This window comes from Oculina patagonica, chromosome 2, assembly GCF_052425735.1.
Source record: "Oculina patagonica isolate OP01 chromosome 2, crgOcupat, whole genome shotgun sequence".
Taxonomy (NCBI): Eukaryota; Metazoa; Cnidaria; class Anthozoa; order Scleractinia; family Oculinidae; genus Oculina; species Oculina patagonica.
The window spans coordinates 17,728,285-17,745,478 of NC_135759.1; the positions used below are offsets into that span (position 1 = coordinate 17,728,285).

Here is a 17,194-nt window from a genome sequence, read left to right on the forward strand (position 1 = left end):
ATCACTACTCGGAGCACTTTCCATTTGTGTGACAAAAGCTGGTGAGAATTTTCCAGCAAGAGAAACAGTACAATTTTTCAACAAACACAATGGTACGGAACGAGTGTGTGGCCTTTTGAAAACTTTCTTGTAGAAAGGACCGTTCCATTTTATTTCCCACCGGAACAGCCGCGTATTTCATCGAGGAGCATGGTAAAAGAGGAATAGCTCTGAAGGTATTCCATTTTTTTACCGAAAATCTTCCAGTGGGAAGGACCTTTCCATTTGAATTTTCACAGGAACAACTGGTTTCTCTGTACAAATGGAATGCGCTCCTAGCGTTAGATTATTACATTGGGTGGAAACAAGCTTGCAAGAGGAATTCAGGGTATGACAGGCGCCTAGCGTCCCATTCAAATTAATTAAAGGGCACATCGAAACGCAATGCTCCTTTACGTCACTAATTAATCGAATTATACGTCACAAACCACCCGTCATAATTAATGCACCGAATTTACACGCCTTTTGGTAGGACATAACGAGCAGTCGTACAATTAGTTTAAAAATGTGCGGAACTTTGTTGTCGAAATTCATAACGTCTGGTAACGAAATTGAGCCTACCCCTAGAACAGGCTCTCTCGAACCAAAACGAGTTCCAAGAAAAACTAAACTCATCGATAAGCGGACGGAAGTGCAAGTCTCGAGTCCTGTCGAGAGAATTTCAGATCAAAACGAAGATTTTGAGATCAAGGCTTCTGATAGCGTACGTACGTGTACAGAAGGCAGTGAATCTGAATCAAAGGCTGAAGAAAGAGCTACAGAGATCGAAAGCGCCAAAATAACGGTGCAACCCTCAGCTGACTGTCCGCGCGAGGCTCCATCCGTGTATCGACCAACAATCGATATAAACAAAGTTAAAGAAGTAGTAGCTAAAGACATGGCACGTCTACAAAAGCTGGAGGTTGAAAAAATCGTTGGTGAGAAAAAAAGGAGCTGAAGAAACGGTTTCTAAAGAAAAGCTAGCTAAAGAAAACTTGACTAAAGAAAAACTGCCCAAAGAAAAGTTTGCTAAAGAAAAGCTGATGGTCAAAGAAAAGCAGGAGGCGATTCAAGGTGGACCATCTTCTAGTTCAAACACTGTGGTTACCAAGCCTATTAGCTCTACTCGCTCCATCCTTCTGGGTAAGACTAAAAGTGCCATCGCTTTTGAAGTTCTAGTTGGAAGTAAGCGTAAGGAGACCGTTCTCCTTTCCGCTAGAGTACCCAGACGCCTCCGCAGGCATGATAATCCGCCGCAGCTGACGGCTGAAGTAATGAGCGCAAGGCAACTGGCCGCCCAAGAGAAAAGGCTCAAGGAATTGGAGCGAGTCCGAAATTGCGCACGCGCTTATGCCCAGACTGGTAGGAGAAACGATCCAGTCAATGACACTTTAAGTTCTGTGTAACGCAAAACAGTCTCTTCCCTCCAAAGGTTGAAGATGCTAAATAACTGCTCACGCTTGTCCGTCATCGAAAGCAAATGCTCAAAAGTGCTTAGCCCCAAGTGAGATAGATTTGCACTAGAAAAAAAGAACTGCGACACAGGTTCCTTTATTTTCCACCAAAACCAATACGACAGATACCCAAGGTGTTGCCTCTAGGTTAATCTATTTGTTTTCCTTCGCTGCCACTTTTAATGACCAAGATTTTATTTGCATTTTAGATATGCAATTAATCCCATTACTGTTCAGTTGTTCAATGTAATTAATCCCTTATACTCTCTTGAATTAATCAAGAGAAAATGATTTTATTAATTATTTTTTTTCTTTAATAGGAGCGTAGTTTTATTATTATTATTATTATTATTATTATTATTATTATTATTAAATTTGGAGGAGACGAAAGAATCATTTGATGGTTTTCTCCCCACTTGTTGCGCCATATTTTACTTTTTAAAGGTTAAAAAGCTTGGTTGTGTTTGTTGGAGACCAAGAAAATAAACATACAGATTTGAATCAAGACTTTGCACTTCTTGTATTTTTTGTCGGTCGTTTTAGGCCACCCCATTCCCCCCGAGCCACGTATTTTGTTTGCGGTTCTATCACTGAAGTGAAGATGCTAAGTCCCCGGTGTATACATTTTTAAAAAGGTAAGTCTGACAGTTGCTCCTGCAGCCCACCATTGAAAAACAATTGTTTTCGTTAAATTTGTTTTATATTGTATTTGCTTTTTTGTGGAAATATCTCTCATATCTTTTTCTTCCGTTCATGAGAAGAAGTTCCAGGCAAACTCAGACTTGAAAACGCGAGCTCTGCTTTTTAACGTTTGTCCACATTGTAAATCCTTCTTGATCTTCGCTATAGTAAGCATCTTCTCAGAATCGTTGCTTCCTAACAACATAGTTGTTGGGCTCAGAAGTCAATACAGACGTCTGTTACGACTGATCTTATCTGCTATTTTTATGACACTTCTAGCAATAGAGAATACTAAACTTCGACGAAAGTGACCGCATGAAGAGATAAGCTTCGTGTTGTTTGACGACAGATCACTTTGACAAATGTCGACCAAGCGCCACAACAAAGCGTCTTTGGTTTGGACTTCACTGAAGACAAAGCCGCTACCACAGTCGGTGTGGATCTGTCTTCTCCGTCACCATGTCCAAGCTGGCCATAATAGCCTGGAATATAACAAATTCACATCACTTCTGCATCCATGTTGCTTGTAGGCAACAGGTGCATCACAAAAGATATCACTGTGTGAGTGCGTTGAAACTAGTGCAAGCTGATTAAGATAGAGTAACGTTATTTACAGTGTAGTGCAAGATCTGCAAAAAAGTCCAAATTTACTGGAAGCCCTACTCTTTGTTTCCTCGGAGATGGGACAGAAGCCAAAGATATGTTTTATACCAGATTATTATATGGCTACAATAGTACGCGCGCTCTGATTGGCTGCTGAGCGGGCATTATTTTCTTGTAATGACCGGGCATTATGAAACATTTTCTCGGCTCGGCGGTTTTTACATGGTTTTTTTAGTTGTGAGTAAAAGCTACTAGCGCAATTGCGAGAACGACAATAAATACCGACAAAATGTAACTATCTTTTCAAAAACTGAAAGAAAAATATTAGCATACCGATACTTCTTTAGTATGAGCGACGAAGAGAGCCACAGAGAGCGAGAGCGAGTTCACCTCGGGTTTTTTTTAGATATTTCAGTTTAGAATAGCGCTAAAAGGCCATATAATAAATAACTTATTAACCTCGTCCGTTCGGTCATTACAGGGCAATCTCAGACCTCGGCCTTGATGTATTGACCTCGCTATCGCTCGGTCAATACATCAAGGCCTCGGTCTGATATTCCCCTGTAATGACCTCACTCTCGGTTAATAAGTAGTATTTATTATGTCAGTCTGTACGTCCGTATGTCCGTCTTATGACAATATATAAGTGTCATTAGGAGGCACGGCGGTGTAGTGGTAAGCAGGCTACACTCTTGATCGAGCGGTCCGGGTTCGAGCCCTGGTTGCGGTTACTGCGTATTGTTCTTAGGCAAGACACTTTACTCTCACAGACAATTTACTCTCCACCCGGGAGTTTAAATGGGTACTAGCGAATTTAATGTTGGGGGTAACCCTTTGATGGACTAGCGTCTCACCCAGAGAGGAGTAGAAATACGTCTAGTCGCTTAATGTTATGGAAACTGGGAGAAGCTCCAGCCTGAAGGGCCACTAGGCCCAAAAACAGACTTTACCTACCTACATACTGCTTTTGAACTGAAAGCAGAAAAGGGCAGCAAAATACGAATGTATCCACAATAAAAAAACTGAACGTATTCAGAACTTACCCCATCCCCAGGTCCACACACTTCCGTCACCTACAAGAACAAGGCCAAACTATTAATGAAAGTAAATTCTCTTTTTGACACACCATGTTACCGCTTTTGAATTGTCTGAAAGACGGTTTGTTGAGCACAAGGCGTGGCACGCACGTTGTGTAAGGGCACCATTTTGGGGCAGAAATTGTTTTTTTTTTTTCCTTTGTATAAGTGAAACGAATTAGCCCACTCTTTGACATGTTTTTCTGTTTAAATTTAGTAGCAATAAATGTTGCAACATTATTGTTCTGGAAAATCCAGCAATACTGGGCAGCTGGTATATTCATTTGGAAGATAATGGCCGAGGCTGAAAGTTTGTCCAAAGAAAGGAACAGTTGGCCGAGAAGCAAAGCTCAGAGGAACATTTTTGTCGTTAGCAGAAATATGGGCATGTAACTGGGAAGGCTTATAAGTAGGGGGCCATTTTACAGTATATCTCAATATGCATACCAGCAAATGCAGCAGTGTGTCTTGTTCCACAGCTGACTGTCAATATCTCTAAATCATCAGGGAAGTTGATTGGTACAGGGAATGTCTGACACTGAACGTGGTCACTTGATGACTGTCTGTCATCACGATTGACAGTCAAACCCAACTGTCCTTTCTCATTCCATCCCCACATGTACAGGTCACCAAACTCTGAAGGTAAGATACAAGTTACAATTCAACTCTGTGAAACCCTTGAGTCAGTCAATGTGCTTTTATTAGACTGATGATGTATACTTTTAGCATTCATTTCATAATCCATCAAGATTTGTGTGCCACTGTAAAGCCGGCAGTTTTCTTCGCTTCTCTGAACAGATAACATCCAACTACAGTATAAACAAATAATTGAAAATGTCCACATTTTTGTCCAAAGGGAGGTTTTCGTTTACCATATATGCACAGCAGAAAAGCATGGTTTAACTCGAGCAGGAGGCCACACAAATAACTGCACCTCTACACATGGCAAGCATGGTGTCCCCACAGACCCAATACGCATGACTGCTGCATTAATGTGCTGCCTACCAGCATTGGTTTAAGTCTAACTAAGCCTAAATTCCATTTAGCCACATGTAAAGCTCTAAATGCGGAAGCCCTTCTCTTTGAAAACGCTCTCTAATATTATCCCCCTTCCATACTGAGTAACTTCTATTCTTTTGAGCCCCCTGGTATAATGTTAACATTCTACAACATATTCTTCTGTCATCTATTTTTATGTGTACTACCTGATGTAACTAAATTGAAATAAGCTTCCTGCTATTACTTTAATTCCTCTCTTGAAAGATGGGGGATGGTGGAGAAGGCACTGCTCAACAAGCTGTTTGTGATCACATACAAGATGCAGAACAGCCTTTTACTATCTGGACTGCCACAAAAAAGATGACACTTTTTCCCCGGGGGGGGGGGGGCACTCTCATACATGAGCTACATAGGTATGTGCCGCTGTGAAGGGTATGGTTTTCAAGCAGTTTAGTCTGGGATAGGGTATAGAAATCAGAGAGTTTTGGTCTGGAAAAGGTTAGCATTTGCCGGGAAACTGATCGGTGGTATGACGAAATAAGTCCAGAATAGAAATAGAAACTCAGAAGAGAAAGAGGATCTCCTAAACGTTAATAAAAACATTGCGGCATCATTGTTGACAGATGGTTTTCCATTAAAACACTGATAGTGATACAGTTCTAAAAAAATGCAAGTCTGGGATAGGGTAGGGATTTTCGGTGTCTAGTCTAGTATAGGGTTGTAAAAATCAGCTGAAAATGGTCTAGTATAGGGTAAGGCCTTCAAATTCCCAGCGGCACACCCCCAACCAAAAATATACAGGGTGCCCCCCCCGGACTTTTTCTTTATGCATTGCAAGACTGTTCATTAATTATATCAGGTTTTCCTTTCTTATCTTTGCTCACCACTTATTGCAGCTGAATGCCAGCCGCCTGCAGCTATAAACTGAATCCTGATTCCTTCCAGGGCGGGAACAACTTCTGGACCTTGCTCTTCAACCAACAATCCACGACCAAGCTGACCACGACTTAAAATAAAAAAAAACATGTCAGTTACTTGCACTTGAATGAACATGCCTGCAACCTTCCAGTCCATTAAAAAGATGTCTAAGATTTAAACAGAAAAAAAAAACAGGTTGATTGCTCCTTGGGTCGATTTTTCCATTTGCGAGTAGCAACCAAGTATAAATCGCTAGTCAGTTAGTTCAGTATAAAAATGTAGGCAAATTGAGCCTGTCTGCAGCAACAAACCCTATACCCTGGATCACAGGGCTCCTGTGTCCAAGCTCAGAACAGAACAACTTTGAAAACATGTCTTAAAGCAGTGTATGTACTGCATGGGTAAACATTGTAACAGACCCCACCCCAATGACCCATATTGGTTCTTGGTGGCACTCTTTGAGGTTTGGATAAAAGGGTATGAGGGATGAAGAGGAGGCAATTTGTTAAATAAGGGGGAGGAGTGTGGGCTCGTTTTCCAGAAAAGTGGCTGGAAATTGAGCCTACTATGTTAATGGAAATACCAGCAAAAAACAAAAAAAATACCTGCCACTTCCAAGACTGTACACCACTCCTGATGACGTCAATAACAGAGCATGTTCTTTGCCACAAGCTACTGAGGTTATCTGTTTAGTAAGATCTATTGGCCTGAACACCAGAACTGGTTTTGTATCAGAGCCATCCTGGACTTGTGCATTACTTACGAAACCAGCCTGTCCAGTACCTTTATTAAAACAAATTAATTAATAAAAGTAATTATTGAAAAATTTCCTTTGATCCTCGTTTATTTTACTAATAAAGATAAACTCTGTTCCAATCTAGAGAGGAGGATTCTAAACTGTATATTTATGTCACTAATTGTATATTACACTCCCTTTCAGTGTTATGTGCATAGCTATCTTTCTACATGTATACCCATCTTTTGACCTTGTCTTTTGACATGATGTTTGAAATGAGCCAATCAAAACCGATGCATACCAGTGTTGGTTTCATGCAAATGAGCCCACAAGTTCAGAATGTCGTGCTAACGGGCTGTGATTAGCGGATTTTGATCAGTCTTGTTTGTTAAGCATGTTAAAAGACAAGGTTGATAGAAAGCCGCTATACACATAACTCTGAAAGCGAGAGTAGTTTTCTGTCGCAAACTACAGTCGAACCTCGATTATCCGGATTTCTCGATTATCCGGACTTCCTTCTCTGGGACCCCAATTTTTTCACGAATATTAATCAGTTACATTCAAGACCAGATATAACTAAGTTCTACGACGATTTTTATTTATTTCAAGGTGGTTTACCTGTCAAAAAAACTTTGGAAAACCTCGGATGTGTAGTTTACAATCGAAAGCAGGTGACTTCCTTATTCAGTTTCCACTAGCCATAAAAACATTCACACAAATAAATTTGCTTTCTGTCTTTGCTTACTTGTATTATACTGAAGTTTACAAGGCAAAATGGCAAAATTCAGAATGTTTAAATCCTTCAATGAAGTGAAAAACATCGTAGAAAGTTCGATCGGTCGACACCACACGTTAGCACCATGTCTAGTCACCAGGCCCATCACGTAAAAAGACGCATGGAATGCCTGGAGGTTCGAATCGGCATATTTTTGTCGCTTTTTTCGGAGAAAAACTGCCTCAAAATGATCAATTTCTTCGGAATTTTTGTTTGTGAGGATGGTTAACATCTGATTTATCGCTATTATGAAGCAACTTTTCTTTTTTTCTGTTTAATGTTTAAAAATGCGCCGAAGATGCAGAGGATGCGGAGCTATGCGGATCCGCGGCACCACAGCATCGTGTCAGATGCCCTGTTTTTTTGGACTCATTAATATTCATACATTCGATTATCCGGACTCTTGATTATCCGGACTATTTAGCCTAGTCCCAACGAGTCCGGATAATCGAGGTTCGACTGTATATTATAATTATTGAGGTTTCCTTCAATTTAAAAGTACTTTTGCACATCGGAAAAAATTGACATAAAATATCACGACATACATGTAGCCCCTAATTTAATAACCACCTGTTACAAGTATACAGCTTGACTCCCTGCATCCTACTGCTTTGAACTTTGTTCCATTATTCTCCACTTTAGCAGGTTTTGATGTTCCATTTGTATAACTACTCCACAGTAAACAGTCCCCGTCTTTGGTCAGACATGCAAGTTGTGTCGGGCTACAACATGCATCTGTAAGAAAATGATCTGGAAGCAGATTTTCCACTTCTCCAAATTCTTTACTTCCAGAAATCCATCCCATTGTACTGACAGTTCCATTTTCTTAAAACAAAAATAATTTGCATATTAATAATGCAATAAGGGATACTCTGTCTAGACATATTCACCTTTTACTAAACATCTGAGTTGTTTGATTGGCACAACTTATAACAGTTTGAGCTATATTTAATAGCTGATGATTACCATCAAAATATTGTGGGATAGAGCTGTCAAACTAATCTGGCTCAGAGTGTCATGGTTATTAAGCATCTCGATTGAATCAACTGACCAGTCTACAATTTTTCTTTATGGTCTCATGAAAACAGATACAAACAGTTGTATGTGTTGTGGTTTAAATTTATCTTTGGTTTAAACATTTTCAGACAAGTTTGTTTTTTATTTTCCTTTGTTTGTCAGATTGTGTGATTACAAAAAATGTCCACACAGAAGGGATTGGAATTCCTGGGGTTAGGAGGGTCCAAAGCCAAAAACTGGACAGGTATGAAGCTTTCAATAGGAATTTCCAGAGGGGTGGGTTGGGGGGGGGAGGGGGGTATTAGGAAAAAGGGGAGGGGAGGTATGGATAATTTATGGAACTACACTTCATTATGGCCCCACCTTTTTTTAGGCCAAATAGAGACCCATATGGCCAAGAAAAAATATTTTCAAGAGGGCCCCCCTTATTTCAGGGTCTGGATGATCAGGCCTCCCACTTTTCTAAAGGTCTGGATCCGCCACTGATTTCTATATGTCAGAAGGTTTTGTTGAGCAAAATGAGCTGTGAAACTAAGAGCACCTGCATTTCAAATTAATAAAAATTTAAAATACATTGTACAGAACTGAATTTGGAGATAGTTCTTCCAACTAATTAAAACTCCCGCTGCCATCACGTGACACTTTACGGATCTTCCGAGATAAATTAAATAACCACAGCTCGCAATAACACATACCTTTTAAATAAAATGTGTTCGACCAGGATGCCACTATACTACTGACACAGTCAACATTCAAAGGGACAGGGGTTAGAGCTGCAACTGAAGATCGCGGTGGAAAAGTCTCGACTTCATCGCCTTTACTGGCACTTTTGTGAGGGCTAATTTGTCCAAAGCCATTGTATCCAAAACCAAAACATTGAAAGCTTCCTTCAGAGTTGAATGCTGGCCTCGTAGTTGGTTTTTGTTCGGATTCATCCATGAAAAACGTGTGATATTTTCGGTCTGAAGTCGTCCGCCATTTTGTTTGGTAAGCATCCTGGCCTTCTAGTCGGAGGCTTGGACGCAAAGCGATAACCATGGAAAATGTAAATGCACGCATTTTTTGAACGTTTCCCTTTTGTTGTTTGGTGTGAGATTTGTTATTAGGCAAGATATTTTGGTTGCCTTTATTTTGGCGATTGTTGAAAATTTTATCCATTCAGCCAAGCACATTGTGAAGATGATAACCATCCACTCAAATTAAATGGAAGAAAGGACTTTGCTGGAGTACTGCAACATGGAATCTACATAATCTTTGAAATATGCTGTGCAGCTTTTCACGTTAACGGTTAAATTTTACGTTAAAAATTGTCATCGAACACGAAAATATGAGCAGCAAAAGGACATTAGTTAAACAAAAAGTGACCTATGGCGCCCTGGGAGATGGAAATTTGCACGAAAGTGACGAAGATTTCGGCGGAAAACGAAGTCCAACGAAGCGAGTGTCGTTTGGAAGTCATGAGCTGAGTGACTCGGATTCTGATGAAGAAAATTCTCAAGGAAGGATTAATCGCTCTTCTGCTGGGTCAGCTGGAGATTCCCTTGACGGATTGTTTAGAGAATCGAAGTCTAAAGAAAGGGAAGGGTCTGTGGATCAGTTAATAAAAGAAACTTCAGGAGAGAGACAAGCATCGAAAGATAAATATTCACATCGCGAAGACAAAGGTAAGCTTATGTTTATTGTTGACAAGACTATTAATAAAAACAGAAGTTTTTTCTACGCTTTTCTTTCATATCAGAAGGTGTGCAATGCTGAAAAGGTAATCAGTCAGATTATGACCTGTCCACAATTATCTTGAATTATATGTTTTATGCATTGTAGAAGGCAATGAAAAGGAATGGTTTATAATTAAATTAATTGTGCTGTCTTGTCTTCATGTAGGGCAACCAAGACCAGCCCCTAGACCTCGTCCTGCTATTGCAGCTAGACGGTCACATTTTGAAGGTCATTCAGTAACAACTTCACAGCAGTCGTCAGATGAAGACGGTGAGGATGTTTCAGCAATAACCTGGCCAATCAAATCAAAGGAAACAAAGGACAGACATCCGGTTCCACCTCCAAGGACATCACCTCGACAACGTCAAGAAAAGAGCTCTTCACCTGACATGGTTTCACCCAGGCCTGTGCCAAGAGCAAGGCCTGCTTTGTCGCCAAGAGAAGGAAAGTTAAAACTGTTTGAACAAGACTCCGATGTTCATGAATATGAAAGGACTAAAACTTTGGAGAGAGGTTCTGGAGGGCGCGAATATAAAAAGACTGAAACTACACCCAATAAACCTGTGGCTCCTTCAAGAAGGAAAAAAACTCAAGAAGAAACACACGAAAATCACACTAGACCTCAGATTCCTACAATTAGAACTTCTACATTTGAGGAAGATGGTCCATTTTTGGACAAAACTGACAGGCCAGAAGTTGAACAAGATGGAAACTTGAGACGAGGTCAGGTGAAGAAGGTTAAAGGTCGACCTGTAGTTTCAGTAGCAAGGTCAGACTCTTCTGAGGAAAGTGAAGATGATACGAGAGAGGTAAACAGAAAAGGGTTGTTTGGTAGTAAACGGTATTACAAGGAAGAGCAAAGTCGTAACAGGGAGTTCAGAGACCCTGAGGAGCAATCTGAATCACCAAGGGTACCGCCTAAGCCATCACCTCGCAGTCGCATGATGGCTGACAATGCTATGAAAAAACATGTACCATCAGAAGAGGAAGACAACCATGTAAAGCGCCCAGGCAGTGCACCTTTAATGAAGAAAGCGTCAAGTCTTGAGACACTGTCATCTAGGCAGGGTACACCAACAAAGAAGGCACTTTCTGGACCAAAAGAACAAGGGGCTCAGAGAGTGCAGTTAAAAAAGAGCCTCACTCCCCAGAGACCTATGAGTGCTAAAAAAGGTTCCTTTATGACCAAGTTGAAAGCCCAATCTGATATAACAGACACTTTTGAAGAGCATGTTCCTTCAACAGAGAACATTATTGAAACCACAGATGAAAGAGGGTTTAGAAAGAAAGGTACATCAGCTACTGATTCAGGTAAATACATCTTAGAATAGAACCAGATTGAACCAGAGTTCATAGTTTACAAAAAGGGTTTGACATTTTTCTCCTTTCCTGAACAGAAATTATAATTATTTTCTAAATTCATGCACAATGAACTGAACATCTACCTGCAGAACTGATGTGACATCAATACCACCCCTTGTGTAGCCGGTCTGGGTTGCCCGAGAGCCTGGACCTGATGTGAGAATCAGATTACCCCTTGTGAAAAACCTTGCACAATCTTTGAGGATCTTTCAAGATCTTCAAGGACCTGCCAAAGATCCTTATGATTTAAGGATCTTTCTGCAAAGGTCTTTGCAAGGACCTGCAGGGTCTTTGCAGCCACCTGAAGGATCAAATGTTGCAAGTAACGTCTTGCAGGAATCTGCAGAATCTTTGCTGTTCTAATCTTCTCCATTTTCTTTCTTCTTACATTATGATACCATATCACAAGTACAAGAACAAAGTGTAAAACAAAAACTGTAGCACTGACTGACTGGTTGAAAGTCTGCCAATTCAGTTTGCATTTTGTGCCTGTCTTAGTACATGGGCAGCACTCTGCAGATATGCCAACTGGGGGCTTGACTGGGATACAAAGTAGAGCATTAAATGCTGTCAGTTGCAACTGGCAACTGCTTGCTGGTTTGCTATTTGCATCTCAACTGAAAATCAACCTATAACAAAAACCAGGTGGCAAGCATTTCATAAAGAAACAAAGAAAAAAGACAATTGTGGAAAAAATTAATATTGTTTAAACCTAACTAACCTGTTAATACAGCCACCCCTGATTGCTCCTGGCCAGTTTGGTATTTGCAAAAGAGGACGATTATGCCAAACTTTCCTGGAGCTATGAGTATCAACTACTTTCACAGGCTACAACATAAACTTGCACTTGAGTTTTCAACTTGGTGCTCACACTGCCAGACTTTCAAAAAGGTCACAGTGACTGATCGCCTGCCTTACTATCTGACTGACTGACTGACTGACCGCCTGCCTAACTATCAGACTGACTGACTGACTGACTGCCTGCCTAGCTATCTGACTGACTGACGGAAGGACGGACGGACTGGCTGGCTGGCTGACTGACTGATTGATTGACTGGCTGACTGACTGACTGACTGACTGACTGACGGCCTGACTGACTGGCTGACTAACTGACTGACAGACTGACTCACTGACTGACGGCCTGACCGACTGGCTGTCTGACTGACAGACTGACTGCTCATATACTGCACAGTAAGTCCATTTTACAATACTTGTGGTTAATTGTTATTTTCCAGGTGGTGGTAGATCTGGACCGTTAAAAGCCAACCAAGCAATAAGTACAATGACACGAACACCACATCCCAGAGACACACCCACAGACTTTTGGACAGACACTAGAAGTGCTTCTCATGGTGGGAATCTAACACCAAAGAGGTCATCTTCAATGACAAATTTAAGAGTTACCAGTCCAGAGACCTGGAGTGAAAGTGGCAGTGCAAGGGGATCACAGCATGGCGGCTTGATGGATACATCATCAATACGTCAGGCAGTGTTTGATGAGTGGAGGGCAAAGAAAAGTGCAAGATTGAAGGAACAAATTGCCAGCAAGTCAGCTGAGAAGAAAAAACTTGAGGAGAAAGAACAGGAAGAATGTGAACGTAAAAAATTGGTAAATTTAAGCAAGTTGTGAACTCGTCTTGTTAGAAGTTTATTTTGTTTCAAATATGTACTATCAAACACATGCAATTTCTTTTTGCCATCCCAAAGCTTTATCTTTTTTAAAACCTGCCTTCCATTATTCTGGTTTATAAGATAGAAAGGTACATCAAATTGCACCAAACCATTGCAAAATTGCCAATGATAAGTTGCTTGCTAAATACAACGCTTTAGAAGTCAATAATTATTGATTAAAATACAGTGTAGGCATCACTAAGCTTACTATGCAATGTATTGTAAGTTATAAACCTTTTTGAAAATTTCTCATTTTCTTCACAGGCAAAGAGAGCATTTGAATCCTGGAATGAACAGAAAAAAGAAGGAAACAAAGAAAAGAATGCCAAGAAAAAAGAGTTGATGGAAAAAGAACTAGAAAAGCAAAAGGAGAAAAACCTAAAAGCAAGAGATGCCAAAAAGTACTTTGAATCTTGGAAAACGCAGAAAGATGAGGTACTTAAAGAACAACACCAGAAGAAGAGAGAGGAACAGCGCAACAAGAAAAAGAAAGAGGAGGAAGAAAAGCAAGAGAAAACCTTAAGTGCACAAAAAGTTTTCGATAATTGGTGAGTTCAAAATTTAATTATTAACGTGACTAGAGCTTTAATGTAGCTTTAATATTCATGAGTAATGGAGTACTGTGGAAACTGTGAAACATCAACAAGTGTAAACTGCATGTAATTATTGTAGGACATTTTTGTGCAAATCTGATATGCAAGTATTTACACCCCCACCCCCACAAAATTTAAAAATCTAGCACTTTGTGCCCTCCCTCTAAATATGCCTGCAGAAGAGTTTTGTCATTTTATAGACAGTACCGGTAAATTTAAAAAAGTAATTCTTTTGTACAATGTTCTAAGGCATGACTTAAGATTGTGTACAACCTTGACAAAACTGGAGCACCAAACATTTTTGTAACTATGTGTTACAAACACATTACCAGTACTTTAATTGATTCTTTTAAAGACAGTAACTACCCTGCTCAGTAGATTTTAAATTGATTCATTTTGTAATATCAAGAGTTGAGTTGATCTTCCCTCCTTCCAACAACTTGAGACTTATTCATGAGCTGAGTGAAAAAATATCAACACAAATAATTGCAATCTCTGTAGTCAACACATAAGAAGATTAAAAGCTAAACTACTGGGTAGGAAAACTTGCATAGGTTTCTGACTGAACTGTTGTATTTCATGCAGGAAAAAGAACAAGGATGAGAAGATCAAAGAGGAGGTGAAGAAAAAGAAGAAGGACAAAAATGAGAACACCATGAAGGAAGAAGAGGAGAAGTACGAGAGAAGCATTCAGTGTGCAGAACGTTATCAAGCCTGGGTGGAGAAGAAGGGGAAACCACGGAGAGAGCCTCCTCCACCAACATTGACACAAAGGTACGCTGCCTGCAAGATACAAGTCTTTACTTTCTCAAGTCTAGACTGGCATCAGACCAACAGTTATCTTCATAGGCATGCAATGTATGCAGAGGGCTTTGAAGCTGTTAGCTCTTAGCATGCATTGTAGGCATGCAATGTGTGCAGAGTACTATGTAGCAGTGGCCCTTCGCACATATTGCAGGCCTAACAATTTCAGCACTGTAGGCATGCAATGTGTGCAGATGGCTTTACATGTATGTACATGTAGCTGTTAGTTCTTTGGATGCATTGCAGGCCTGTTGGTAAAAAAAAGCTATTGATGCACTTCATCTTTTCCTTTAGTTTGTGACTATGTGAAAATAGTAAACTTTGAGAAATGTTTTATTAATTTTTGGCAAAATCATTTTTTATCTACTTGAATTACACCGGCCTCAATGGTAAAAACCAGGGGCTAACGTTTGCTTATTTAGTTACCAGAATTATTATTTACTGTTCATACATATAACTGTCAAATAAACTGATGTATATGTGCATGCTCGGGACGCCGTTTAGTGCCCGTTATAGCGAGAGTCCGTAATAGTGGGAGTCATTTCCAGTCAAACCCTGTTTCGCCGGGGATCTGGATTTTGTCCATAATAGCGAGTGTCCGCAATAACGGGGTGTCTGCAAGGCGAGAGTTGACTGTATTGGATTCTTTGGGAAATATTGTAACAAAGCTGGCCAATCTTGCTATACATACCAGTCACCTGTACTTATTTAACATATTACTTTGCCAAGGAAAGTTGTAAAATAAGATCTGACATTTGTTTACATGTACATTACAGGAGCTGGTGCCCAAGTGGCAGAAAGACAGTCAACTGCATTCCAGAAAAAGTTGGAGGTGTGATTCAGGCACCTTCTCCAAACAGATCACGGACCATGTCAGGGTCATATTACTTCAAGTCAAACAAGGTATGTGACTACAAGTATGTCTGTTGTGATCATCACAAGTTACCAATAATAATCCGCTGCCAATAAAAATATATGTCTTAGGGCCTCTTTACATGTGAGCCGAGACGAGTTTCGTCCTGGGATGAAAAAAATGTCATTTTACATGTCTTTGAGCATGTTCATCCCGGGATGCCGGGACCACCCGAGTTGAATTCATCTCGCCGTGTTTACATTACATTACATTACATTTCATCCCGGAAAGACTATTTTTTCATGTATCATCCCGGGATGATATATTTCATCCTGGTGCTCAGGACAGGGATGAAATCATGTTGACAGCAACAAGAAAATGACCAGACACCAAGATAAATTCATCCCAGGAAAACTCTCATGTAAAGAGGCCCTTACCCAATAATGACCCCAGCTGGGTGTCAGAAACTCAGACATTAATAAAATATTTTAGTCTATCTGCATGACAGTTGGTTTCTAAGGGATGCTGATTAACTTTATGGTTAGTGTAACACTAAATGACCTTTTTGATATTTACAATTTAGTAGTATAAAAATAAAGAATTATTTTAGTTTGAGCTTCGAGTAGCTTTCTTGATGTAAAGCAAACATGACTGGAGTATACCACTGACGATAATATTCCAGGGTCCCTCTCGGTTGGTGTTGTTTTCTTGTTGTTTCTGTTGTATGTACCCGGTATGTAGTGTTTATGACAATTTAATATGATGATTTCCGGTATATCCCACCTGGTCAAGATTTATACATGTGTTAAAATTCCTAGCAAATAATTTTTTGAAACAAAACAGTTTCTAGTTTAACATTTAATGGTTTTTTTTTTTTTTTTTGCTTCTTTTGCAGTTTTAACCAACGAGATGGTACAGTGCTGGACTTGGCTAGACTGTGGACACATTTCAAAAGAAAAAACAATCATTGTAAAGTCATTTAAACCACTTAAAAGTTGTAACAGTTGAGTTTTTTCCCAACAAAATACCAGTACTTAACATTTATTTTTTACTAGTATTTTAAGAGAAAATAAATTATTAATGGTTATAGCGGGTACAGTGCATTACTTAAGCAACTACAATAATTTATTTAAGTGTTTACAAAATTGCGGTACATTTACTGGTAGTTGTGAATCATGATGAATATAATTATTTATTTCAGTTGATCAATGATGATTCAGATTCTGTCAAAATGTATAAACTGTAAAGCCAAACTTCATACTCAAGCTAAAGCATACATCACATGAAACAAATCACTTTAAATTATAGTAGCTATTGTTGTAAATTAAAATGAAAACAAAAACAAGATTAAATAAAAACAATAATTTAGTTTGCCAGTGACTAATGGATAGAACTTAACATATTTAATACACCAATCTTGCAGTTGCACTGTGCAAAGAATACAGAATAAGGTGTACACATACTGTATGTACGTATATTTTTTATATTATAATGGTCAGAATGATGGGGTTCTGTAATTAAAATGCTTTCCTTTTTAAGTTGCTGTCCTGCTACGCACACTAGAAAACCATAGGCACAATGCCACAGGTTTAGATTTTTTTGGGTTATTGATTCACCAAGTGCATATTTAATTTAATTATTGTTACTACCGTAAACACCCGCGTATAAGCCGCACCCGCAGATAAGCCGCACCCTGAGTTTAACAACTCGAATGTTGGAAAAAAAGTTTTTCGAAAGTAAATCAAAGAAAATCCAAAGTCGAGTCAAAAATCCAAAGTTGAGTCTTTAGGAAGTCTTCTTCATCGAACGTAAACTCAATGAACATTGAAACAGAAAATACTTCAGTCTTACCCACAATTTGAGCTCTTTAATATAATGAAAACCAACTTTGACATACTATGGGTGATCTTTTTCTGGC

General features: G+C 39.5%; 2 protein-coding genes across 2 annotated transcripts in view; one reads left to right on the forward strand and one right to left on the reverse strand.

The window, feature by feature from the left end:
• Positions 1 to 1,836: 1,836 nt before the first annotated feature.
• On the reverse strand, positions 1,837 to 9,275 carry LOC144643328 (RCC1 domain-containing protein 1-like). Its single transcript, XM_078502539.1, has 7 exons — positions 8,973 to 9,275; positions 7,831 to 8,085; positions 6,355 to 6,532; positions 5,716 to 5,837; positions 4,280 to 4,468; positions 3,800 to 3,829; positions 1,837 to 2,635 (listed from the first exon to the last, which is right to left on the reverse strand). The coding sequence occupies exons 1-7, from the start codon at positions 9,214 to 9,216 to the stop codon at positions 2,445 to 2,447; spliced, it is 1,209 nt and encodes a 402-aa protein (XP_078358665.1). The 5' UTR covers positions 9,217 to 9,275; the 3' UTR covers positions 1,837 to 2,444.
• A 6-nt stretch (positions 9,276 to 9,281) lies between these two features.
• The window catches only part of LOC144643301 (uncharacterized), a 203,599-nt gene continuing 195,686 nt past the window's right edge, over positions 9,282 to 17,194 (forward strand). Inside the window, exons 1-7 of the mRNA XM_078502505.1 lie at positions 9,282 to 9,941; positions 10,159 to 11,304; positions 12,591 to 12,964; positions 13,291 to 13,574; positions 14,205 to 14,393; positions 15,200 to 15,326; positions 16,172 to 16,279. Coding sequence (XP_078358631.1) covers positions 9,605 to 9,941; positions 10,159 to 11,304; positions 12,591 to 12,964; positions 13,291 to 13,574; positions 14,205 to 14,393; positions 15,200 to 15,326; positions 16,172 to 16,177 — 2,463 coding nt within the window. The 5' untranslated portion in view covers positions 9,282 to 9,604 and the 3' untranslated portion in view covers positions 16,178 to 16,279. The remainder of the gene's footprint in view (positions 9,942 to 10,158; positions 11,305 to 12,590; positions 12,965 to 13,290; positions 13,575 to 14,204; positions 14,394 to 15,199; positions 15,327 to 16,171; positions 16,280 to 17,194) is intronic.